Genomic DNA, 25,992 nt, shown 5'->3' on the forward strand with positions numbered 1-25,992 from the left:
TCTGGCTTGCCCCATGAGTTACGACTGTGCTTGCTTTGGCACGGGGGAAACCGAAACGGCTGCTGTTCGAGGTGATGCCGAGTTCTGGGAGGAAACTCACATTGTTGCAGATTCACTTCTCTGTGTCTCCTGCTTTGTGTGGGGCTTACCATCCTGCCACAACATTGTGGTACGCCTGTGATTAGAAACAGACTGATTTTTAGATTAATGCTTGAAAAATATTACCTTGTCTGATCACACTGTGGCTTTTCAGCCCCGATTCCACAGCTGCTTGAGAGTGTCCTGAGAGCTGCAGGGGGACACCCTGGTCCCTCCATTCCCCTGCTACACCCCCACACACTCTCCCATCTCCACCAGTGCCACAGCTGTCGCTGTGGATGTGAACCCTTCTTCTCAGGTGATGGCAGAAAAAGTCTGTGGAGTCCCAGCCTTTTTCTTCTCTTTGGCTTCTGTCCTAGAACCCAGTAGCTGAATCAGGTGGAAGATGAGCCAGAAATGCTGCTCTTGTCCTCCCTCCCAATTTGCCTGACCTTGTTAGGGCATGATCTTCATATGAACTAAATTCCAAGTAAGCCAGCTCAGCTGTGCCCACATGGCAGCTATTATACCATCACCAAGATGCTTAACCTTGCTTAAAGCTCTGTGTGGCAAGGGCTGCACAGATGCTCAAAGAGGGGATGGTCTGCTAAACATAGGGCTTGGAAGAAGGAAAGCTTACCAAGCAAAAAAAAAACAAAGGGTGTGTCAGACTGCTTACCAACATATGCCAGGTGAGGTGCCTGGCAGGAGTGACTCACTGCGGGTTACCACTGTTTACTTATTCATGTTCCTAACCTTGGAAAAAGAGAATAATTTAATAGGAGCCAGCAGTTGGGGCATTTTGTCATTCAGGGAGAGAGAAGCGTTTAGAAAAGGAAGCTGTCTGTGAAAGGAACATAGCAGTTGACCATGAACCTGTAAACTGGGTTCAAAGGGCTAAATTCTAATCTGAAGGAAAATTTATTCATAAATCATCAGTCAACAAAGATAATTAGAACTGTGCATATATGTCACATGCATGAAAGCTTTCGAATATCTCAGGATGCAAATCACTGTGGCAAGGAAAAGCATTACAGCAGAGATAAGCGTGGTGTAAAAGTACCAGCAAGAAGTCAGAACCTCTGGATATGAAAATATAGAATGTATGGAACATTTTGATGGGAATTTGAGTAATTAGGCAATTAATAATTTCTTGGCATTTTAGAGCCTGATCCTAGTAATTTCACCAGAAATGTCCTATTCCTCACACTATTACAACATTTAAAGCTGTTTTTAAAGATGTAAGAATCTGCCTGAGCAGGTGTCACTGATTTAGGCAGCAATCAATTGCATTGGCAGAGGATGGTTCTCCTGTGACAAATTACTGATAAACTGTTGGTTATTGTACCTTTTGTTTAAATTTCAACTGGTACTTTTCTTTTATCTGTAATAGTTTTCTTGACTGTCACTATCTCTGTTCTTCTTGCTCAGTCCAATTAGGTTTCTGTGGGCCAGGAACAAATTGTAATTCTTGATTACACTTTGTTATTACTTCTAGGTTTGTGGGTTTTACCCCCTGCTAACTTCTCTCCAAGGCAACATGTACAAACAATTCTATTTGTGTGAAGAAAACTCTGCGCTTATTTTGAAACAGCACCATTAATGATCTATTGAGTTGCAATGGAGCTTTTTGTATTGCATAAGCCTTCACACAGTGAGGCGTCGCATGGCATAGCTCTGCTTTCACAGCTGATTTTTCCAGGTGATGCCAGTACAGGTCCATAGATGAAGACAGCAGCAACACTGATTTCTTCTAGTAACTCTATACAGAAGAAAATGCTTTTCCTGCACCGAGGCACTGTCTGGTGGGCTGAAAGCCAGGAATTCCTGAGATTTATTTTTGGCACTGCCTTTGATTCCCTGAGGTCACATCCAGCAGGATAGGTGCAGACAAAGATGGGAAGCTCTCAGCTGGTCAGACAGAGCTAGCCCTGCCCCGGAATCCGGATAGCACCGCTCCGCTCCGTGGTCACAGGCTGCAGGGCTTCTGTGCCAACTGAGTGTGCAGTTAGTGAGCCAAGAACCTGGTGGAGAAACACCCGTCTGTCTGTATCCACCCACGTAGCTCAAAATATGCCTCTCTGGGCTCTTATAGAGCCTGCCTCTGTTTGCACTGAAGTTGGTGAAGGTTTTTGCCAGGGACTTCAGTGAGAGCACCTGGTGTGTAGTCAAAGGTAAATAGAGGTCAAGTGCTCCTCCCACTGCTAATTTGGATAGGACAGAGGTTAAGCTCTACCCCCTGCTTGGCCTGGGACATCAACAAGACAAACTTGCTATTTTTTAACTCATCCTTGTGCTAGTGAGAGCCAACACTATTTTCAAAGTGTTTTGAACATATAAACCTTGGCTAAGTGGTATTATTACCAATTAGACTGTGCCAGTACTGTTAACAAAATTTACATTTCTATTTTTTTTGTTGTTGTTTTCAAGCCATCCATTCCCCTCTCTGTAAGATAACAGTTTTGTAATTAGATAATATGTCTTCCAGTCTACAGTCTCTTTGCTGTGTGCAAAAGTGAGAGGAAAAAAAATCCCGCTTTCAGGTATATTTAACTCTACAGGAATAAAAAGCAAGTTTGGTAGCTTCGGTATATTTTTTTACATATGAAATTACCACCATGAATTAATTACTTCATGTACTAGTGTGACTCAAGGTAGATGCTCTGTGGCTTCTTTTTTCCTGCCTTACCTAAACTTCCCTTTTTTTGCAGAAAGAGGACCTCCAAATATATGAAAAATACTGTCAGAACAAGCCAAGGTCTGAAGCTCTCTGGAGACAGTGTGGAGACAGCATCTTTTTTCAGGTGAAATTCCGTTGCAGACTAACTTGTTTTCTTTCTGTATCTCTTCTTTCTCTAGAAAACTTAGAGAAATATACAGACTTTTCTGCATGCTTCTTACATTGCTGGCAGGTGCTCAGCATGTGTCAAGGTGCAATCTGCAGGAGACTAGGCAGGTAGACCAGCAAGTAGATTTCCTGGGCTGGAGCATGACTCTTTAGTCTATACCCAAACCAAAGTGCTGGCGTCTTTGCAAACCTCAGCAATCTCATGAGCAGTGCATGCCAGATTTCAGCACAAAGTTGAACCTAAACATTAGCTCTTGTTTAGCTATATTTCACTGTGGCATAAGTACCTAGAAACTCTTATGCAGATAGAACAAATTTCTCTCAATTAATTCAGAGACATAATCTTCAGATTACCAAATGATAATGTTCTTCTTATCTTGCCTGTGCTTCAAGGAACAATTGTATTTTTCTTTCCTATTGTCTCTTACAGGAATGTCAACGTAAATTGGATCATAAACTCTCACTAGATGCTTATCTCTTAAAGCCAGTCCAGAGAATCACCAAGTACCAGTTACTGTTAAAGGTAAGTTGTCCAAGACGGTGCAAAGAATTCCAATGCATAGCTTGTTTTACTTACAGAATTACATATCAGTATTATTTTCTGAAGGACTACCTGGAAATAAAGCCTCTCTCACTTCAACAAATACTTTTTAATGCAAAGTTGTAAAATGGTAACAAACAGACAAAGAAAGGATTTCTATTTCAGAATAAGTACTGCTATTACTTAGCAGTAATACTTTTTATATATATTATATATACACACTGCTATATATATAAAGTAAGATATCTTATATAGTAAGTATGTTATTGTCCTATTTTTTTTTCTCTTTAAACAGAAATTGAATTTAACTTTATTGGATCAGTATATGTCCTTAAAGTTTGAAAAGAGGAGCTGATGCTTTAAATCCTGTCTCTGACATCTGTCCCTGTTTAACACAACTCTTTCAGGTCTCTGAACCTGATATTTTCCCATGGTTGTGACACAATCTTTAAGAAGGAGCCACTCCCTTTTGGTGCTTATGTTTTAAAGACCCAGCTAGGAACAAACTCCACATAACTTTTCCACGGGATGAATATGTGCACTTCCCCCTTGATTTGGTTGGAACTGTGAGTGGTCCATGCTTGAAATTCTAGTCGTTACTGGGCAACAGGAAACATGCTCACAAACCAATGACATTTTTTGAAGATGATGGCTTACATTTCTGTCTTCATCTCCTCAATTCTTAAAAATAATATTTACTGACTTTCCTTGTGGGAAGGTCATGAAGGTGAACTACATGCTGTTCTCAAGCCTCAGACTTAATGTAGTGTGGTGTACTGTCATTAAATTTAGTGTGAAATTTGCAATGAAGATTTTAGGCTGCAGTTTTACTTGCTAATAGCTACCTCGGCACTGGTCAAACTGTGCCAGTCTAAGTCATGTGAGGATCTGGCTGGCCATTCACTTGAGCGTTATTCCTGTGATCTGCTTATTGACTTTACACAAAACTGTAGAATCCAAATCTTGAAGAGGGATATTAACAAAGATGCAACTTCACTGATTCCAGTAGATTTACATCAATGTATCCAGAAATAAATTTGGCTCTATTTTTTGAAACTGTTCTGTGACAAGGGAAAAAAAGTCAAGGTCTTCAGAAGACCAAGACCAGACCCTACTTTTAATTTGAAATATGACTGTAAATAAAACCAAGATTAGATCAAGGAGTAAAATTCTCAGGCAAAACAGGTTGCAGCCATTGGGGTTGAAGCTGGTCAGACCAGTTTTCTACTTAGCAACAACGCTTTGGCACAGACCTTTACTTTCTCAGGGGTTGAGATCTATGAAGATGGTGCACTCTTTCTCTGGCAGCAGCTGCATTTAAAAGGGTAGGAAAATGGGAGTCAGTGCAAGATTGGTAGCAAACAAGTGCCTAAGAAGTGCCTTGAGTGATGGCAGACTAGTTTTAAAATCTGAGTCACAATTTTTGTAGCCCACTGGTTTCAATCAGTTTAGCTAATATTATATAGCAACATACCCGCTATATAGAGAGCAGGGATCCATCCTCATCCTAGAAATTGTGCAGCAGGTACTATAGAAATGCATCCTGCCTTTACCTTCTAAGCCCTGGCCCTAAATATTTGGAACTCTAAATAGGATCTCCGTATGAGAAGTGATTACAGAAATTGAGCCCTCAAAAGGTTTGGTTTATTTCTTTGCTTTGGGCACATGCTTCTTAACCTGTCCAGAACTTTGCCTCTTGTTCCTTCTTCAAGGGTTAGAGGATGGAATAACTTCCCTTATTCAAGCAAAATATAATGTTTCATGAATTTTTACTAGAGGTCAGCATTGTTCTTCAGAACTATCTCAAAAAAAGTTTTCAAATTTGCAAACACAGATCTGTAGATTGTAGTACAGAGGTAGAGAATAAGAGACAGGGAAGATTTATAGTAATCTGGCCTATTCCCCCACACCCCCCAAAAAAACCCCAAACAAACAAAAAACCACAGCTGAAAAACCTGTCTTAGAGATTAAAGAAGTCTCATTTAATTTAAGGAAAAGAGATTTGTGAGCTGATTTGACCACAAGTCTACAAGCATCTACACAGAAAGTGACTTCTTCCCATGCAGAATTTCTTTATCTGACAAGAACTTGCTAAGATCTGATGAGTGGAATGTCAAACCTGCCAAATTCAGACTAGAAATTAATTTATATTTTTAACAGTGGTAATAAGTACCTTGTGGAACAAATTTCAAAGGGAAATGTTGAATTCTCTAACACCTGAAATCATTATATAAAGATTGAGCTGCTTTTCTAACAGATGTGGAGTAAAAAAACCCTGGATGTAATTCTGTGGCATGCAAAAAGTTCATTGTAAATATGTCAGAATGGTCATGTCTCATCTTAAATGAACTCATAGCACTTGAAAATGTCCAGAAGGTCAAAATGTACATCCTCAATTAGCTCAGTCCTGGTGAACATCCTGTTTGGTGGGTTTTTCCTTTTCTTTTTTTTTTTCCTATAATTCTGCTACTTTGCCTATGCAGTACAAATTTCAGGGAGGATCGTCTTGTGGTGGCTTCTGGTATAAGAAGATTTCAAGTAGTTTTTTTTTTTAAATCAGGAAATGCTGAAGTGCAGCAAGAATTCAGAGGGTACCGCTGAACTGGAAGAAGCCCTGGCCACAGTGCTTGATATCATCAAATCAGTAAATGACTCCATGCACCAGATAGCCATCACGGGATATGAGGTACTATTTGCTGTTTCTCTTATTCTGGTCTTGAGCCATCCAATGTTCCTCTCAAAATTGATCATGCTGTGCCCATGGCTGGTGTACTTTGCAGGAGCCTGTGCCACATTCTTGAAGGATGCCACTCAGCGGCATGTTGTGGTGACCAAAAAAATGCGTCAATATACCCGTCATGTGGAGGCGGGGGTGTGAATGTGGGAAGGAAGTGGGACAAATGCAGTCCTGAGCAATCACACCCAAAACCCATCCAGAGATGAGAGGTAGCAAGTGTGACAGATATAACTTAAGAAATTTGCTGAAATTCAGTTTGCTGAACATAACTCAAGTGTTTCCAGATCTTTTGCACTTAGGGGGGAAAACTTGGCTTCCATTTAAAGTGAGTAATAGGATCCATCCCAGTGACTGGCAAAGTCATTGTCTGAAATGTGAAATAGCAACCGCAGTACAAATCAAAGGCCACAAATGTATATATCTCTCTGCTGAAGCTCCACTGAAGTCATATGACTTTCAAGAACTAATGTTGCCTACATAAAATGAGCCCTTAAGTGAGAAGTTGAAGGGATTGACTCATAAAGGAGAAACACGCCTGACAAAATGAGGAGTGAGGGTGATGTGGTTTCCCATTTTTAAATAGCTTCAGGGTGAAGATGTCAAGAAAAAAAAAAGGTACTCAGAAGCTGAGTTCAAAGAATTATTAAATAAGAGTAATAAGGTTTAGTCTGGACACCAGAAAAACAGTATTTTGTGCAGAATGTGGCTTCCCAAGAAGCTGCTGGGGTCTATACTGACTGTCTGGGTCCGAAGAGTTATTCTGGTTTTTTATTCTGAAGAGTTTTGCAGGATGGAGTGGCGTCAGGAGTTTTATTTCTATAGTTCTGTCTTTTGTGTAACTGTATCTGCATCTGGTAGCTGAGGAAACCATGCCTTCTGTCAGCATTGTTTTATAAATGAATTTAACTTCTTGCTCAGCTGTATGTCATAGATCCACTGCTGTACACAGTTGGAGATGCTCCTGGGGGTTGTGCATTCCATTTGAAATGAGAATGAGTCCTTGTCCTGCAGTACCTGCACTGAGTTGAATGTGAAGCAGTGGCCACCTTGTTATATCAGTAAACGCATGGATCAGCTGTAGTGCCTGTGGGTCAGAGAAACCCCACAGGTCCTAATCGTAACTTAGGTCTCCCAAACCTGACAAACTTATGTAAAGCATATATGCTTTTCACAGGCTTGTAGTTTACACCTGCATGCACATATAAATACAAACACACACAGTCCTGTATGCACAGATAAAAAATCAAACTCTATATATTAGAGTTGAGAGACATATAAATGACTGAGTTTTTCTGAATGATTTGGAGAGTCTAGTAATACCCTGATACGGAGTGGAAAAGTACCTAATCAAACCCTGTTTTTGTAGCTGGATCTAGGGTAGAGGATGGGGAATGAGGGGAGAAGAGGCTGCAATCTGTAGTTTAAGAAATCAGACATTCCCGCTTGGAGCCAACATCTTCACCTTATAATCAACAGAAAGTACAAATGTTGAAAATAAGTACTTTAACAATGCACTGAGCTTATTTCCTCAACTTATTATACAAAGCACTGCTAGAAGAACTTGCTGCTAGGATAATTAGGTTTGTCATCACTTGTTGAAGCCCATTATTATATAGATGTTGCCGTGTTCTCTATCCACAGATTACTACACTCTTCAGTACTGGACTGTGCTATAAATGTTTGTGCTGGTGACATCTGTGACAAATATTTATATCAGTTGAAGTATTTCCCCATCAGTGGTCCTCAGATAAGGGCTTTAACTTAGAAAGGTTTGGTTCCTGCTTAGTTTCACTCTCCTTCAGGTTCTTTGGTGGCTCCTTGGTGCATTTACTCCCTCTTTGCCCAAGGCTGTGTAGCATTGCATAGTTTGCAGATGGTGAGCTGAGAAACTACTGACAAAGCTTTTAAAGACTATTTTGCAATGGGAGGGAATTACACACCTACATACCTCTAGGCACCAAGCTGTGTCTTCATTCATCTAAGTGTCCTTCAGAGTTTTACCCAGGGATAGAAGCTGTTTGTAGCAAAGCAGAAACTGAATCTAGATCTCTCAGAGCCAAAGCCTTTGCCTGGATATCTGGACTGCACTGGCCTTTCATACTGCCTGAGAGCCAGGAGTCTTGAAACAGAAGATGCTTCCTCTGAGGGCATGAGAGGGGACAGCCTGTGTGTCAGATCCAAGGAGGTCCTGAGACAGACCTTAGACCCTAACTATGAATGGGGAGACAAACTGGGAATTACGGACATGGAAATCAATGGGTTAATGGCTATATGAAAAAAACCCACGCAGGTTTAGCAAGGAGACATGTGCAGGCAGGATTCCAGCTGTAACATGTCCACTCTCCAAGACACAGGATGCCTAGGCACATGCCTCTGCCTGGAAGCTTAAACACTGCTAAGGGGAAGAACTGTGCCTGGAATTACCCTGGGTTGAACATGATGTAGGCTCTCTCTTTTCCTTGCTTGCCAGGGGGACGTCAGTGAGCTTGGCAAGCTGTTGATGCAAGGTTCCTTCAATGTGTGGACTGACCACAAGAAGGGGCACAACAAGGTGAAGGACTTGGCTAGATTCAAACCGATGCAGAGACACCTCTTCCTTTATACAAAGATGCTACTTTTCTGCAAGAAACGGGAGGAAAATACAGATGGCCATGAGAAGACAGCTTCATACAGCTTTAAAAATTCGTTAAAGGTAATAAATATGGTAATGGTGGGGGAGAGAAATAAATCTGGTGTTCTCACAACAAGGGCATGTTTCCATGTGGAGACTTGACAAAGGTACACATGTCTGGAGCTATCTTGCACCCCTGAGTAGATTAAAGCTCCCATTTAGTTTTGATCTGCAGACAGACCCAGCTGTATGTCCTGCAACTCCAGATGTGAACCTTGTTTTTGCAGCTTGATACACAGAGACACCTTGTCTGTTGTTGCCCAGAGTCCCATAAAGAGAAGCAAGACTGAATGGACCTGCATCTCTCACTGTTCTGCCTTTAAACATCCTCCAAATTCAATTCTATTGCCAGTGTTACCATTGACATGCGTTGAACAGATACATTCTGTGGCGATACTAGCTACAGGTGAATCACAGTGCAGCAGAAGTGCCCTTTTGTTTGCAAGAGTGACATTTCCAGATATGAGTCAGGACATTTTCTATTAAGATGAGATTCACAAGTAGGCCAATTTTTCCCTTTATGCACATTGGTGTGACACTTGTGACTTCAGACAACTAACATGGGTCATCAAGTGTAATGCTGCAGTTACAGGAATTGCAATAGAACCTGGGTCAAGGAGTGAACCAATTCACATAAACATTTGAAGTTTCTTTCTGTGGAGATAGCAGGAAAAAACAAAGCTGTTTAAATCTTCAGATCTAATGCTGAGTCAAATCAGAACAAGGAGGATGAACAAATATAGGAAGAAGGTGGGAAGCTGACAAGTATAGTATCAGCTGGACTTGAAAATTGTGGTCAAGAATCTATCATTTAAGAAATCTAGAATTATTTTCTTCAGTTCCTTGTTTGTCTTGCCTATTTAGGCACTTAGCTCCTTGCTCACTTTTTTTTTTTTTTTTTTAATTTTCCTGAAACTATATCAAATTATTTGTGTTGCCTGGATTTGCAGATGAGTTGTTAAATCTCACAAAGCCCTGTTGTATCCCTCTTCCTCTCCCACCTCAAAAGGTCAGTGATGGCAAGTTGAAAATACCTTCTTCCTCACACTGAAAAATTGTATAGGTGGACAAGAGCCAGGATAGCATTGAAAACTGACTCACAGGTCAAGTGAAAAAAGCAAAGAGGAGAAACTCACGATCAGACATTAGCTTGTGTTACTTTTGAGAACTTAATTTTAAAAAAATTTTTCCTGTAACAATCAAAAAGATGAATGATAAATTAGATGTTGAGAAATAACATGTTCTGAATTTTGTTTTTAATGACTCCCTAAGGTGCAGAAGTGAATGCAGCCCGTTAAAAATGCTTCTCAGAGGATAAAGATTTTAAAGACTATTGATATTTTCCAGATACCAGCTTTTTCTTTTCTATTTTGAAACAGATGAGCACTGTGGGCATTACAGAAAACGTAAAAGGAGATAACAAGAAGTTTGAGATCTGGTATAATGGCAGAGAAGAGGTCTATATCATTCAGGTAACAACAGTCCTTTTTTTTTTTTTTTTTTTTTCCTCCCCCCCCAAGGACTATACTTCCTTTCAATTGAATCGTTTTTAAGAAAGTTTTCAGTTTCATGACCTTCTTTATCCTGTACACTCAAGAAATAATAGCCTTTGGAAGATTCATTGTTGTGTTGGCACTGAAGTTACCAATTTATCATTGTGAAAATGGTCATGAGTTTGGGTAAAAGAGGAAAAAAAGCAGTGGAAAATTACTTGGAACATTGGACAGAAAATCAAGGACATTGGCAGCATGCTTTAACTAGATCTGTTTTGCCTTTTCCTCTTGTGTTCTCAGGCATCTTCTGTTGAGCTGAAAAACACCTGGATTTCAGAGATTCGCAAAGTCCTGACAGGACAACTGGAAGCATGTAGAGGTAGGACACACAGAGCAAAAGGTGGTCGTGTTGCCTTCCTTCTGTAGCTGCATGTGACAACACGGAGCTGGGATGAGTTCCAGTGGCGTCCAGTACCACAACTGAAATCAGCAAGAACATATCTTCCACGCCAGGATCAGTTGGGTGGTTGCAGCATTGCTGGGATTTAAACCCTTGACCTGATCAAAGAAAATTTCTGAGAACTTTAGAAACAGTGTGAATAATAATTCCACTCACAGTTGGTCTGAGGAGCATGATTTTCTGCTGTTTTCCCTCTCTAGCTGCAACCCTGAAATCATCAGTTTACATCAGGGTGTGAGGAGATGGGGTCCCAGTCTGCACTCTGTGCCTCCTCACAAGAACTGACACAAAAGATCTCCTTCCACATACACAACCAGACACAGCAACTCTTCCTCTCCGTCCTATTGTTTGTTTTGCTTTGCTGGGTTTCTGAGGGCTTTTTTTTTTTTTTTTTAAATCTAGTCCCCTGCCATATGTTTAAATGTCAGTCAGTTATCTCATCTGTTTATCTTAGTGACCTCCCTGTAAAACATGATTAATGACATTTCCCTGTCTCACAGAGATGTCACTATGGAGGTGATTTGTGACGTGCTCCACACATGAATGACCTATATTTTTTATATAAGATATCGAACCCAAGACAGACAAAATTCAGTTAGGCTACTCCAGACAGTGAGAGAACATTGTGATGAAAGCCATCTGAGATACTATTCTGTTTATTAACAAGAACCTACAGAGTCCTAAAAAACATTTTTTCAGGCTTAGGGGAAAAAAAAAAAAAAAAAAGGAAGAAAGATCAGTGTCCAACATAGACTTTTCCTGGGCCCTGGCATTGCTTCTCACCTTGACCTGTCATTTTCTGCTTCTTTCATACACAGACCTCTCTTTAAAGCAATGCCAGCAAAGCCTCTCCACCCACATCCTTCAGGTTCTTAAGAAGACTTTGTGTTTGGTGGAAACCTGTGCCTGTGCTTTAACTTTAGAGGTCACCTTTATTTTAATTGTATGTTTCACGAAGACAATGGGTTCTTACAACCTCCTTAAGTGGAGGGAAACAACAACGCGCATTAGCCTCAGAAATTTAATCCAACCCATAACCTTATTTACAATCCTTACTACTCAGGTCTTTTGTTACTAGTCTTGTCTTCACCCTTTCTCCTTTGTATTCTGAATTTCACTGTGGTCGATTCAGCGGGAACTGCTGAGGAAAGATCTCAAGATTCTTATCAGTGCAGTTTCAGGACTTGATCTATGGACTCTGATATAGTTTGTAATATTTACTTCTGAAGTATAAAAGCTGGCTTTACTTAGGCTACCACAGAAGAGAAGAGTAACTTATGGAGAAACTGTATATGTTTAATAGGATAGAGTGCTAATTCTCCATGTGTGTTTCTAGGCTAAGAAAATGAAGCTTGTATGTCACCCAGATGAGCATTTGTAAAATCTTTGTAGCGCACAAGACCTATATGCTAGAGTTACTATGCATTTTCCAGAAAAAAAACTATTCAGGAATCAAAACATGTATATTTTGATATTCTTTATTGTTTTGTCTTTAGATCACAGGGTCCCAGAATATTTCAGGTTTCAAGGGACCTCAGGACATCGTAGTCCAACATCCTGCTCAAAGCAGTTAATTATTGGTCAAGGCAGATTACTCAAGGCTTTATCCAGTCTGGTCTTGAGAACATCCAAGGATGACTTTCATCCTACTCTGTGAACAAAGTCAGGCTTTCCTTCATTGTGAATCCAGCAGAGCAGCAGTCAGAGGGCAGAAATTGTGTCTTTTATGCTATTGCAACTATTCCCATTGCCTTTTCCCAGATGATCACATGAATCAAAGCCCTTATTACAATACTGATGGCAGGAAGCAGATGCTTTGTCCTGTGGTTTTAAACAGTTGTTTCTATTTCTAATGACTCATAAAAGAGGAGGCCTTAATTCATACTTAATCCAAGACTGGATATTTCTCCAACTGTGCGTTGTAACGAGAGAAGGAAGAGGGATGCGTTTGTTTGTCTGGGCTGTTTTTAATGACTGTTGTTAGGAGTTGCACAGGGGGTTGGAATGTTGGAAGGAACCAGCTGAGATGAATGAGTGAGTAAAGGGCAAAAGAGGTGGCCAAAGCTATGTGATAAATAGTTGAACATATGGGTCATTAGTGTCCAAACACTTAGTGTATATACACCTCCTGTTGTATGCTGCAGTGAGCGTGGAATGCTAACAAGGCTTTGGCTAACACCTTGATCCCAAAGAGCATAATTGCCTCTTGCAGGCAAAGGAATTACAGATGGAGTTTAAGGGATTCACACAAGGCTGTGATGCAGTTGCCAAAACCAAAAATGGTTTGGGCAGCTTCCAACTACCCCCCAGAGTGTGCCTTTCTCCCAGCATTCCCACCCACAATAGACTTTAATCTTCCAGTGCTGCCCCTGGCCCTTTGTCTGCTCTCCTGTCATTGACAGCAGCTTCATCTTCTAGAGTGAAGTAGCCCCAGGATCTCAGCAATCTGAGAGTTTGAAAACAGCTCCTTCCACTGCTTCCTCACGTCTCAGTGTCCGACTGTCCTGGCCCTGAAAACTGGGTTGTCAGCATCTTTTTTACCATCTTTCTCAGCAGTTACTGAACATAGGTACAAATGAGTTAGTTGCTATCTCGCAGCTATGCAAAAAGAGTGAACAAATGGCATCTGAACAACAGTTTATTATTGCTGTTTGTCCAGAATGCTGAGCAAAAGCATTCTTCAGAGGGATGGGGATATATTCTCCTAGAAGGCTGTGTGTGCTAAAGGACTGATGTACATGTGTTGCTAAATACAGAAAAAGCTGTGAGCCACAGAACTCGTACGCTGGGAAAAATGCCAATATGTCCATTTCCTAGATCCATGTTGTGCAGTGAGCTAGGAAGAGGTACAGAGGAAAGAGAAGGTTTCTTCTGCTCTGAAAAAAATATGGGTAGAATTGCTGTTTGGGTGAGCTGAGTTTTCAGGCTGAACACCACCATATGCCTTTCTCTTCAAGTACAAGGATTCCATTTTGATTGCAGTAGCAGGCAAAATCTCTCCTCTTTTTCTCTCTCTCCCATCTTCTGTGCAAACAAGGAAGCAACTTATACAATTTGGAGCAATTTTTTTTTTTTTTTACTTTTTCTTTAACAGAAGCAAGTCAACTGCACCAAAGAATCACCGAGAGTGTATACCATGCACCAATGGATTCCTCTAATTTGAGCAGGTAACCACAGCTATCACAGCATAGCACAGCACGGCCGTGTTCTGTCTTGCCTTCGTGCTTTTGCAGTACATAAATTCTTAGTTTTCTGTGTTTAGCTTCCTGGGTACAAACTTACTTGATTGTCTTCAAATTCTTTAAAGACATGTAAATGCAGATAAAGGTTTTGCTCATGAGGAAATTAAAAATCACAATACAGAATTAATTTCAAAGATGATAATTTGATTTTGCAGAAGAACCATATCCTCCAGATTAACTCAAGCTTAGACAAAATGTATTGGAATATTTCCAAGCTGTTAAATGGAGCTGTCAGCAAATTTTTGTAATGACCCAATTGCTGGGAAAGTTTAATGCACGTTTGCATGGGATATCACTGTAAAATTTTAGCAGCAGCAACAAACCCAAGAGATCCTGGGTAACACAGCCAGCCTTTGAGAGTTGTACAACTCAATGCAAAAAATTTTAAACAGATGCAGTGTTGTTGATCCTCAACCGTATTTTCTCCAGGCTTGGTTACACTTGCTTTGTTTAAGGTTTAAGCTGAGAAGATTTAAGGGTGAAAATTTTACAGCAAAACCACCTTGGGGATAGGAGAAAATTATTCCAGTGAAATATGAAATGGAATCACACTAATGTTTCCAATCAATCCAGATGTATGTCCCTCTTATAAGGCCCTTAAACTGAGAATTTTCTGAGCAGAAATTATAGACAAAATATGTCAAACAAAAACTAATTCCAGGAAGAAAGGCCATGTGATTAGCTATTTGTCCTAGGGTGGATTAAACCAAAGGAAAAATGAAGTGCTTGTTGTCCTCGCTCTGCCAGAGAAGGAGAGGTTAGATGCCTCTGCTCCAAATTCTGGGTAATTATAGGGTCGGGAAGAATATGATAAGTCTTCATGAAAGAACGAAGCCCTGGGCTTTCAGGAATGGAACAGAATGTCCTATTGGCCCTTATAAACTGAGGCCACCTTGATCCCCTGTAATATGTGTCTCAGAGAGAAGCAAGGACAGGGGAACTGCAGCACGAGGTGGGTTTGCAGAGGCTGGTGTGAAATAGTGGATCCAGAATTCTCAGGCTGTGGAACCTCTTCTGCAGCCTGTTCTGGGGTGCTGAGTGGAAGCAAAGAGAGGGAGGAAGAAGCTAGACTTTGTGACAGCCACGCACATGGGCATAGTCTGTGTTTATGACTGACGTGACTAAGCAGCCCCAGCTGTGAAAGGCGCTATAAATATGCCAGTGATAGACAGGAATAGCTAAAGAGCAACCAGCAAAATCAGTGCGCTGCCAGTGGTTGAAGGCTAATTAATTACTGAGGTTTTATCTAACGAATAGACACCCTCTCCTGGGCTGCCCACGTGTAACAGTAACTCTCCTGCTTATTGGGAATTGTCAAACCTGTACTGTGACATTTGGGAAATCTGTTCGCAGGACACTCCCTTCCCTGCACCATATCCATCCAATCCTAGAATGACAGACTCTGTCCTTTACGTGTTTATATGCCATCGCAGCACTTGGTGGTGCAATTCCATGAGATAAAGCAGGGCTGGGCTGACTCAGGACTGGAGCTGAGGTGTCTGGAAAAGAGACACTTAGAGACAGTGTCCTTAATACAGGCAGTTATCGAGTGTCCGAAAATCCTGTTCAATCTATATAAATTATCTCTCTGTTAATTCTTCCCCAAAGTTTCAGTGTTTAATCCGAAAATGAGATGCCCTGGGGTATCTATTGCTGCTGTATCTCTCCCAAGGGGTGGCTGCTGCATTTCAGTGATAATGAACTGATCCCTTTGTATTGTTTTCTAATCTGTTTAAACATACAAAACTTACATAGACTATTGTTCTAACTGCTTAACTATCTGCTCTCTTGTAAACGACTGATTCAGTCATACATCCATGTAAAAATATCCTGTCCACTTAGATACACACAAACACTTGGAGTTTTACTGCAGATGGTGTTTCAGACAAGGTCCTGTGTTTTCTTGGTGTCTTTCTCACAGCTGTAAATCTTTAACTCTGTCAGCTGCGTGTTTCACAGTTATCTCAGCCTAGCCAGGAAGGAACAGAGAAAAAAGAATAAGGAAATGTGAGCGTGCTTTGGATTTGTTCCCCTATTTATTTTGAGCCCCATTTTGTACCTGACATCAGGCTGCAAAATCACATTTTGATTCAGTACAGGAGGTACCTCTGTTAAGGTTCCACTAGAAACAGGTCAGAGGTTCCAATACAAAGCAATGAGTCCCAGGCTGCCTTGTAGTTATAAAAGGTATTCACAGCTCTTTAGTATTCCAAATGTTTTTAAGTTTTTTTGTGATACCTTGGACCTTCTCTGACAGCAAGACCGTTAAGTATAACGGTTCATATATTAATTGTAAACAGCAATGTATTTGCTCATACGTGTTAATAATGAACATTTTGGGAAAGAGCATTTCAAGTGTGCAGATATAATAAAATGTGTGGAACATTCAGTCTGGCAAGAATAACAGTCAAACACTGACATTAAACCACGAGACATTTGCAAAACAATAAGAACCATGAGAAAATCTTGCAGCTCAAATACCCTACAAACCTGAGGCGGGGGGTCATTCCCATTACCGATAGCAAACTGGTACCTGTGCAAATCTGGCAAGATGGATCCTCTCATCTGTGGTTCAGCTGTAGGCAGGGATATCCCACTTGGTTTCATGTTTTCAAAGAGCAGAAGAGCCAGTGGAATCCATATGTTCCACTTTGCATGGTATGACCTCTACAAGACCATCCAGGAATCAAATATGCTGCAAAGGATGGAAAACTGGGCTCTTCTTCTCTAACTTGGTTTCCTACGCCTTCCTTCCAAATCTGTTGGATTTGCAGAAAGAGCTTGTGCAGACTTAACCAGTTTGTTCCTCTGTTTTTGCCTTCTCAGCTCTCACTAAGGACATCCCTTACTGTGGTGTGGAAAGGAGGCAGGGGCTAGAAGGGCTTTATCCACCATACCTGCCTACACAGATGCAGAATTTATAGCACACACAATTTTAAAACCTGCCTTTTATTCCTTAGGCTTCCATATCTGAGGGTAAGAAAAAATGTTTAGTGCTCAGTTAGGTATTAAGCAGGACTATTTTGGTATTTCTTTTGTCCAAAGGTATGGGCGGAAGTCATCAAGTATATACGAAAACAAATCTGAGACATCAAATGTGGAAGCATCTAACAATAAAAACAGGAATTCCAGTCCCAGCGGCAGACAAAAGAGAGGTAGGAGTTCTGACGCAGAGATTTTTCCTTCCAAAGGGTAATATTTTTATTTTTGCACACTCGTTTCTACTGTTTGAGGACAGTTTAAATGTATGTTGTTTAAACCCAACATCAAAAACCACCCCAACAATGCTACAAAGCTGAGTGACTGTGTGCCGTGAAATTTCTTGAACACGAAAAACTGTTCCCAGTTTAGGATTTTTTAAGTCTGAGTTTTGATGCATTACAGCACTCTTTATACAACTTGTGTTTTTTAGAAATAGAATTGAGGGGGGGATAGTATGTGTATTTTAACCTTCTATATCCTTGCTAAGTTGGTTTCCATATTTAATTTTATCAGTGAACTATGCTAACAAATTTCCTTCCTTTATTTGGAAGAGATTTTTTTTGCCTCCTGTGTGTATAGCCTCCCCTCTAGTGTATAGTAAATAAACACACATGCACTCACTGAAAGTCCTTCTGTTATTTGGGGCCATAAATACGATAGGTGTATTCTGTACAATGTAGGTTAAAATGAACACTAAAAGGAAACTGGATGTCATCTGGCAGTAGCAGGAACAGAAGATCTTTCGACATCAGTTTCTCTTTTAGGTTGTATTTTGAAATGTAAAAGCAATGACTTTTCAAATAATATTAAAAAAAATGTTGTGAGGTCTTAAAAGAAGAGATTGATGTCCACATCAGACTTAAAAGTAACAGCAGGCCCCTTTATAAATAGAGATGGTAAAAAAATGCTGAATATTTTTTTCTTGGAAAAAATAGGCTATACACCAGAAGTTTTTTTTCATTTAAATTAGTTTTAATTCTAGGGAGAAAGTTATGGATACTTCATAAAAAAAATCAAATTTTATTAATTAACCTATTTCAGTAAAAATGTATCTTTTTAAAAATATTATTTTTAAATTTTAAAAAGTTGAAAAGCAGCCTTTCATTTGAAATTCATAAACCCGATTAAAAAAAAAAATCCAGGAAAATTACTGGTGTTTTTTAACTGGTCCAATTTACACAGGAGTGTGGGAACTGGGATCACCCTATATGCTGATTTTCATTCTTCTGCTTTCCCATGCCCAGTTCTCAGGGCTCTGGCTCTGACTCCTGCCGGCTCAGCCGAGAGCCCCCCGTCCCCTGCCGTGAGCTGAGCAGCGGGTCCCTGCTCCTGGGGGGGTCCGGGGCGTCTGTGTGTGTCCTGCGCTGCGACACACTGGGCAGGGAGCCAGCGGAAGGGCTGTCCGGCTCCAGCTGTCCCACCGAAACCTTAATTTGTGTCCCTGGGAGGCGTCTCTAGCTGGGACTCTGCCGGGGCTGAGCACGGCTTGGAGAGGTCCAGGCAGGTCCTGCGTGCGGAGGGATGGATGGTGCTGTGCTGGTCCGCAGCACTCAGCGTGGGCCGGTGCTCTGCCAAAACTGGCTCTTCTGTGCCACCTACTGACTGTAGTAGTCCCAATATCTATGCAGTTCATCTGAACGCAGATTATTTTAAAATGTTTTATTTCTATAGTACAGGGAGAGGACACTATTGGCAACTTAATTCAGTTTCATTATTCTTATGGATAAGTGCCTGTGATTGACTTATCTACGTCAAAACCAGTATTTTGTGTGGACCTGACTGTTAGGTTCACTTACTTGAATGAAGATATCTGGGATACCTGCAGGAACCTCTCGAGACCATGCAGTCTAACCACGCAGCTGGAAGCAGGGTCAATTGGAGCAGGTTGTTCAGGGTCGTGTTCAGTTGGGTTCCGAATATCTCCAAGGGTGGAGACTCCACAACCGCCTTGGGAATGCTGTCCCTGTCTTTAACCACCACAGTAAAAAAACTTTTTAACTATTTTTAAATGGAATGTCCCATATGTCAATTTGTGCCCATTGCCTCTCATCCTGTCACTGGGCTCCACTGACAAGTGTCTGGCTGAATCTTCTTTACTCGCTCCCATCAGGAATTTATATACATTGATAAGATCCCCCCTGAGCCTTTTCTTCTCCAAGCTGGACAACCCCAGCTCTCCCACTCTATCCTCCTGCTACCACAATCTCTTAATCATCTTCATGGCCATTCACTGCATTCACTCTGTCCATGCCTCTCTTGTACTGGGGAGCCCAGAACAGGTCCCAGCACTGCAGCTTTGTCTCCCTTGTGCTGAGTAGAGGGGAAGCATCACCTCCCCAGACCTGCTGGCAAGGCTCTGCCTAATGCAGCCCAGGATGCTGGTGGCCGCCTTTGCCACGAGTATGTATTGTGGGCTCATGTTCAACCTGTTGCCCATCAGGACCTTCTCCTTCTTGTGTTTGGAAATCGTTTCTGGGGTTATTTGTTATACATGCAGAATGAAGGAAAAAGTTTGAAATAAGTGAGGACAACATGTCTTTAGAGAGCATGAGTCTCTAATGACTGGCTGGTGCTGGGAAGCTGTGGGGGTTTGTGAAATCCCAAGGGGTCTGTCAGTGAGGTGGTATAATTTCATAGCTGAAGAACTAGTACCTAAACCTTCCCCCTCTACACATGCACTGTTGTACTTGCTGCATGACTCTGTGATAATCAAATACTATGACTTTTTTTGCTCTACGTAAACAAAAAGTAAATATATTTTATATGCCAGTTTCTGGATTCTTTATAAGCTACAGTATCTTTACAAAGATTGCCTGGCAGTGGGAGCAGCCATGGTAGGGAACGGCTCTTAGGCCAACACAGGCAGTCTGAAAGTCCAATGCTTCCCAGTGCACCTGTGGGCAACCCCACAGCTGAAACTGCTGCTCGGTAGCAGTTCCTCACCAGATGCACCTGCCTGGCCTGAAGCTGGCATCAGGCCACTGGATAGAAGGAGCTGAACCACACCGACATCATACTTCTGTATTATTAAAATCTGTTCATCTTACAACCACCGACGCATGCAGGCACCTTGAGTCCTGGACTGTCTTGGCTGCAAATTGGGAAGTGATGGGATGCGCTTTCCTTTGGAAGCACAGCTTGTCTGTCTGTTGCTTGTCCATCAGTGTGGATTCACTGTCTCTTCATGTTCCCTTTGTACTTCTGGTCTTCATTTGTGCCTCTAATGATTTTCACTTGGCAGTGTATGAAAGCCAGAGGAGGAGAAAGCCAGTGGTGAAATCCTAAGGCACAGAACCAGGCAGACAACACATTGCTTTTCTCCTGATCCTGTGCTGTAAGCGTTGTGTGTGCTCCCTGCTCACACAAAGAAAGGGGCAGATGCAGAATTTGGCTGGAATGCCAGTTCATGGATCTGGGGGCTTGATCTAGGTCCACCTCTTTCCTGCAATGCAAGTAACTGCGAATCTTTCAAACTCAGAGTCTCGGGACCTAGATCCATCTGTGACTTATCTCTATAAAGGCGACTATCAGGCAGCATGGCTGGTTTATTCACGTAGGAGCCTGGCATGTAAGCTTTGCTGGCATGGCACTCCTTACATCCTAGCAAATCGTGAGATCAAATGCATGAGCGTATGCCAGCTTTGGAGGCTGTTAGAAAGACTTCAGCAGGTAAGGCTGGGAGTCTATCAGCCACAGGGCTGATGGTGGCACTCTTCAGTGCTAGTACTGGAGAGCAGAAGTGGGACTGCTCGCAGCGCTGGCTGTCTGTACGTGTCCTGCACTGCAAGGTGGCTTCTCTTACTTTTCCCTAACCACAGTGATGTGTTTTCATAGTGAAAGGCACTAGATCCTTTTTAATGAGCTTGCTGCTGAACTGTATTTTCCTTTGATGAGAGCTACATCCCTTCACCTGTTTTTCTTTGGTTTTGTTTTGTTGTTGTTCTCCATTAAAACTCAGCGAGCCAAACTCAACCCAGGGGCTCTGTTTGGCTGAGCTGGTTTAATCACCCTGACCTCATGTCACCTTTCTAATTGATTAGCTCTTGCTCAGGCTTGAACTTAATCAAAACTTTTATTTTTTTTAAGTTGTCATCCAGTGCTAACCTTTCCTTTCCCATAAGCTGAACAGCTGACCCTTCCTTCCTTATTTCTTTTCCCTCTCCCTCTCTCTCCTAGTTGATGCTTCCACCAGCCTTAACCTTGAGCGCACAGCGCTTGCTAGAAAGCGATTCACATTGCAAGGTCTTTCCAACCGCAGAGCTCCACCCAAAGGTAAAATCACCCCATGCAGCATTTGGTCTCTGGCCATCTGTCTCCTGCACTCCCACGATGTTCTCTCCATCCCATAGTGCCATCCATCACTATTTCCTAAAGTGCTGCCGCATCTCACCAAAACGCTCCTGTCTGATGCACACATATGGCTCCTCTTCTCAAAGACGCTGTTACCAAAACTTGCTCCCATGGCAGTGCTGGCAAGGCAACTTTAGAGCTGACTGGTTGGATCTTTTACTGGTGCACAGTGTAAATAACGTTTATTTAGTTTTTCTCATGGGCCAAAGTTTGAACATGTTTTAAACCACCAACCTAACTTCTTTTAGCAGTTTACAAGCTTGAAGGGAAGAGTATCATCTCTGTGTTGTGCTATATGAGGTTTTCATGCGTTAAATTTTCCATTGGTTGGACCTCTTTGTTTTTCAAGTGTTGCTCAGCCATAGCCTAGCGGTTACACTGGGAAACCAGAGTTTCTACTTAAAGTTGTGGCACTGTAAAATGGTATGTTCTGAGTCTCTGTGCATAAATGTTTAGAAGACAATATCCGTGAGTAGAGAGCATTGCATGTTCCTGTGATGGCTGCACAAGGAAGAGAATTCAGAGGAAAGAAAGAAATATGAACAAAAATGAAATTGAATGACTATTTACAATCACTTTCTGAAAAGATAATGTAATTACTCTTTAGATTGTTATTATATGGCTTTTCTGCTGTTCTGATAAATTATATTTCTTCTGTGAGACAAAAAGTTAGTGTGCAGTGATGGAGAGGGTGAGCATCAAAGGAGGAAGCAGCAAGATGAAAGATTAAAAAGAGAAATACAGAAGCATTAAGTTACAATGTCCTAAAGTACGAGAATACACCAAGAGCCAGCACAGCCGTAAGATTCTGGCTGCCAGGGTTAAGGCTGCACTTGGTAGTAAGAGCCAAGATGGACAAACCAGTTCAATGTTCTGAATAGAAAAAAGGGAGTGGTTTTCAGTCCTGTGACTTGGGGAAATCAATTACAAAACACATATTTCACAAATGGAGGGTAATGCTGTAATTCAGGTGAGTTTGCGTCTGCAGTTTTGGGCCTCTTTTTGCTCTTTTATCTGAATTTTTCTTGTCATGTGAAATGTCTTGCATTTTATTCAGTCATCCCATGTTCCAGACAGCAAAGCACAGTTCAGAAGAGTTCATCCCCCCCTAAGCTGTAGGTACTTTCAGCTCAAAGACTTACTGGGTCTGGTTGCTTGCGATTCCTGTGCAACACCTCCATTCCACAACATCCCATTTCGCTTTGTGGTGCTGTTCAGTCACTAACCTGGTCCTGGCCTGGAGGAAACCAGCTGGCAGCCAGGCTGGATGATTTGCAGTGTGGTCGTTTCTGTGGGCAAAGCTGTGTGAGCACTGTACGGACTGGCTGGTAAGGCAGATTGGAAGCTGTGAGAAGGTAACAGGGGAGTTACTGCAATAAGCTTGTCCTGCTCTTGACCCCTTTGTCTAAGGATTTGTTACTGGCCATGGCAGGAGATGGCATGCTGAGCATACTTTGGTTCAGACTTGCTGTGTCTGTTCATGTCTAGAACACATAAAAGCAAAGGCTTAAACAATGTAATAACAAGACTAACTAGGGAGAAAACATGATTGCATGAGAGATACCAACTGTCAGGGGAGTGTGGATGCTCAAAGCTTTGCTGAACTGTCTGCCCAGGCTGGATGTTATGGGGTAGAAAATGTTGTATATATGCACCTTGGAGTTTTGGCCAAAGAAATGCCGATGTCTGGAGGAGAAACTTTACCATCCTGCACTCTGTCAGTGCAGAAAGCCCCAAGGCAGCCATCCCAGAACTGGCACCAAAGTGTGTGGAAGCCCACAGCCCATAGCAACCTGCATCTCCCCTCCTTGGGTCGGCATTAGCTGGCCTGGTTTGCAGAGCCAAGCTCATGTTCCTTGGAGTTGGCACAGGGTCTCTAAGAGCTGCATGATGTGGTGTAAATGTAGCCCAACACCATAGTTACAAAGGGAAATTTTCTTTGTATTTTAATAAGGGCAGTTACAGCAGCCTAAACGTGGAGTCATTGCATTGTAACTATCACTGAGAGCAGAGTTTCACCTCTCATTTTTCTTCAGCCTTTTAGGAGGTGTGAATAAGGAGGTGCAGGAATGTGTGTGCTGTTAGGAGCAAATCGATAAGGAACTGCATTGGCAGACACAGAATTCAGGGTCTTTTCATGGTAGCCAATTGACAGTTAAAATTGCCCTGAGATTTTAGGGACCAAATATGGTTTCCTTATGTTTTGGCATAATAAAATATTATAGGAATTGCAGTTCAACCAGTCCCGCTAATTTCTGATCCACTGGAAACATACAGTGAAAGAGACACTAGGCAGACATATGGAAAAAACAAAGACAAATGTTCTGTGACTATGCACTAAAATAAGGAAATGAGAAGATGAGGAATGGGAAAGAGAATTTTAAGATCCCTGTCAAGGAAATCTTCACAGTAGTATAGTTCTGCACAGGACATTTAAACCTGAAATTTAAAATCACCTGAAACTTATTTTACATGCCATTTAACCATGGGGGGTGGGAGGGGGGGGATAAGAGAAAGGAGACAATTGGAACAGGAAAGTCCCTCTGAATCACAGGCACCATCTGGGAATGTCTGGGCTGAGATTCAGCAAAGCATATAAACATGTGCTACAAAGAGTTTTGTGTGATATAACCCTTCACCTATGCTAGGAAATTTTTCAGTGAAAATAGAACCAACCACTTAGTTTTTACCTAAATATTTATTTGTTTTTTTAAAAAAAAAATCAAAACATGAAAATCACAAATAGTTGTTGACAAATCTGAAAAGCTTCAACAGAATATTTAAAGCCATTTTTAATACCATTTTCAACTGAGGTTGTGTCCTGGTAGAGTTAAGTGTTCAAATATCTTACTGAAATTGAGATATGAAGCATGTGAATAGCTTTACTCGTGTCTCCATGGAAATACTCACTTGAGTAACACAGCACATGTGGTGGTTTCAGCAGAAGAGACTAAAAAGTGAATCCTGAAATCTTTGTAAGCAAGCAACTTTTTCTCCCAAGTGGTGCTGCTGTAGTTGGTAGGTACAAGAGGTGCACTGATGTGCTTGTAGATGTGCAGGCACAATCTCTTAGGAGCTCCGTAAGACCTCAACGTGTTTTGAAGCATCATGTGCTCTCTGGAGCTAGGGGATAGTTAGACCATTTATACCTCTGATCTGTTTATGAAATATTTCGAGTCAAAAATACTACCTGCATCTCACAGGGAAATCTGAGGAAGTTGTGTCTTCATTCCTGAGCAGACTTTGAGAAAAGGCAGGATCCTAACTGGAGTAAACAAAAAAACCCCACAAAACTCGGTTGCCTTCACTTTCTCCAAGCTGATTTGCACCAGTAAGAATGGAGGCTCAGAGAACGCTTTCAGGCATTCACACAGTTAACTTCTAGAAATGACAAATATGAACTCCAAACCATTCCTGTTTGTTTTTCAGTGTATTTCAGGTCAGTCATCACAGAATAAGTGGTTCAGTGTCTAAAATAATTCAAACCTCATCTATAGACGCACACACCATCCTAACCGTCATGCTCATCTCTGTGTTTTGTAGCTGTACTTAGTGGTTGGTTGCTAAAATATGAATTGGCAGAAGTTTTCCTTCTGAAGTATTTAAATTGGTGCAATTGGAATTGCTTTGAAAATATCTTCATATAAAATCTTTTCTGTGCCATTCACTTTGTTGAGGGTATTTTTCCTGGCTGTTTTTGGGGAGCAACCTACCTTTTATTTACCCTTTTCCAGCCGCTGCTTTGCTTTGGACATCTTTTACCCTCAGTGCTTGTTAACCTCTAATCCTGCCCTGCATTGCATCTGTCTATTCTCCCAGATCCAGAATCTAAGGAAAGAGAAGTTACCCGTCGCTTTTCCCTAGCCTCCTCCATCAGCACCACAGTTAATGCTTCTGCTGTGACCAAAGGTACCGTCATGCTGCTTGCTTAGCTACCCTTCTCCCTTCACTAAATTCACTGACAAATGCTGTTTGCAGAGTGAGTACATCAGGCTCAGTTTTTATAAGTGCAGGAAGTTCTGGTAGGAGAAGAGTCAGGACCTGCGTAACACCCACAGGGAGCCAGGCAAAGACATTTTGAATGTATATCAAGGTGCTGCCAGCATATATAATGACTCTTCTCAGTTTCTTCATAATAGGGTTCAAAGAGTGGTGCTGGTTTCCATGGAAACTGTGTGAATTTTTGGCTGATGTCTCCAGTTTCTCACTGGTTTGGATTAACTGAAATTCAGTAGAAGTTATGTCTGTTTCCTTAAAGCTGTTTAGGACTTTTGCTTTCAAGAAGGAGAGAATCTCCTCATTGTGTAGCAGACATCAGAGGGTAAGAAAGCCTGAAATCAAGCCAAAAATGGAATAGCAAAAATGCCAGTTTTAAGAATATTTAGCATAATCACAATTGTTTTGATTAGAAATGATGATTGCAAGGAAATTTTCAGATACGTGTAAGGGAGCTAGGTGCCCAAAATGCACTGAATTCTATGTAGTTTGTGTGGGAACCTATGGAAGGTGTTGGGGATTTTTTTTTGAGCTGTAGCTATTTTGAGAAAAAGCACTTTTACAAAATTTAGTTTAGGTTACTGCACTAGTGCC

General features: G+C 41.5%; 1 protein-coding gene across 1 annotated transcript in view; it reads left to right on the forward strand.

Annotated features, from left to right (window-relative positions):
* Positions 1-25,992, forward strand: part of LOC104466845 (guanine nucleotide exchange factor DBS-like) — a gene marked incomplete at its 5' end in the record, with an annotated part of 38,065 nt that overhangs the window by 4,859 nt on the left and 7,214 nt on the right. The window contains 10 exons of the mRNA XM_010080398.1: positions 2,790-2,882; positions 3,357-3,449; positions 6,028-6,153; positions 8,675-8,896; positions 10,255-10,347; positions 10,669-10,747; positions 13,923-13,995; positions 17,116-17,225; positions 21,229-21,324; positions 25,222-25,311. Of these exons, the coding sequence (XP_010078700.1) occupies positions 2,790-2,882; positions 3,357-3,449; positions 6,028-6,153; positions 8,675-8,896; positions 10,255-10,347; positions 10,669-10,747; positions 13,923-13,995; positions 17,116-17,225; positions 21,229-21,324; positions 25,222-25,311 (1,075 nt within the window). The remainder of the gene's footprint in view (positions 1-2,789; positions 2,883-3,356; positions 3,450-6,027; positions 6,154-8,674; positions 8,897-10,254; positions 10,348-10,668; positions 10,748-13,922; positions 13,996-17,115; positions 17,226-21,228; positions 21,325-25,221; positions 25,312-25,992) is intronic.

This window comes from Pterocles gutturalis, unplaced genomic scaffold (genome assembly GCF_000699245.1).
Source record: "Pterocles gutturalis isolate BGI_N339 unplaced genomic scaffold, ASM69924v1 scaffold13474, whole genome shotgun sequence".
NCBI classification, from domain to species: domain Eukaryota; kingdom Metazoa; phylum Chordata; class Aves; order Pterocliformes; family Pteroclidae; genus Pterocles; species Pterocles gutturalis.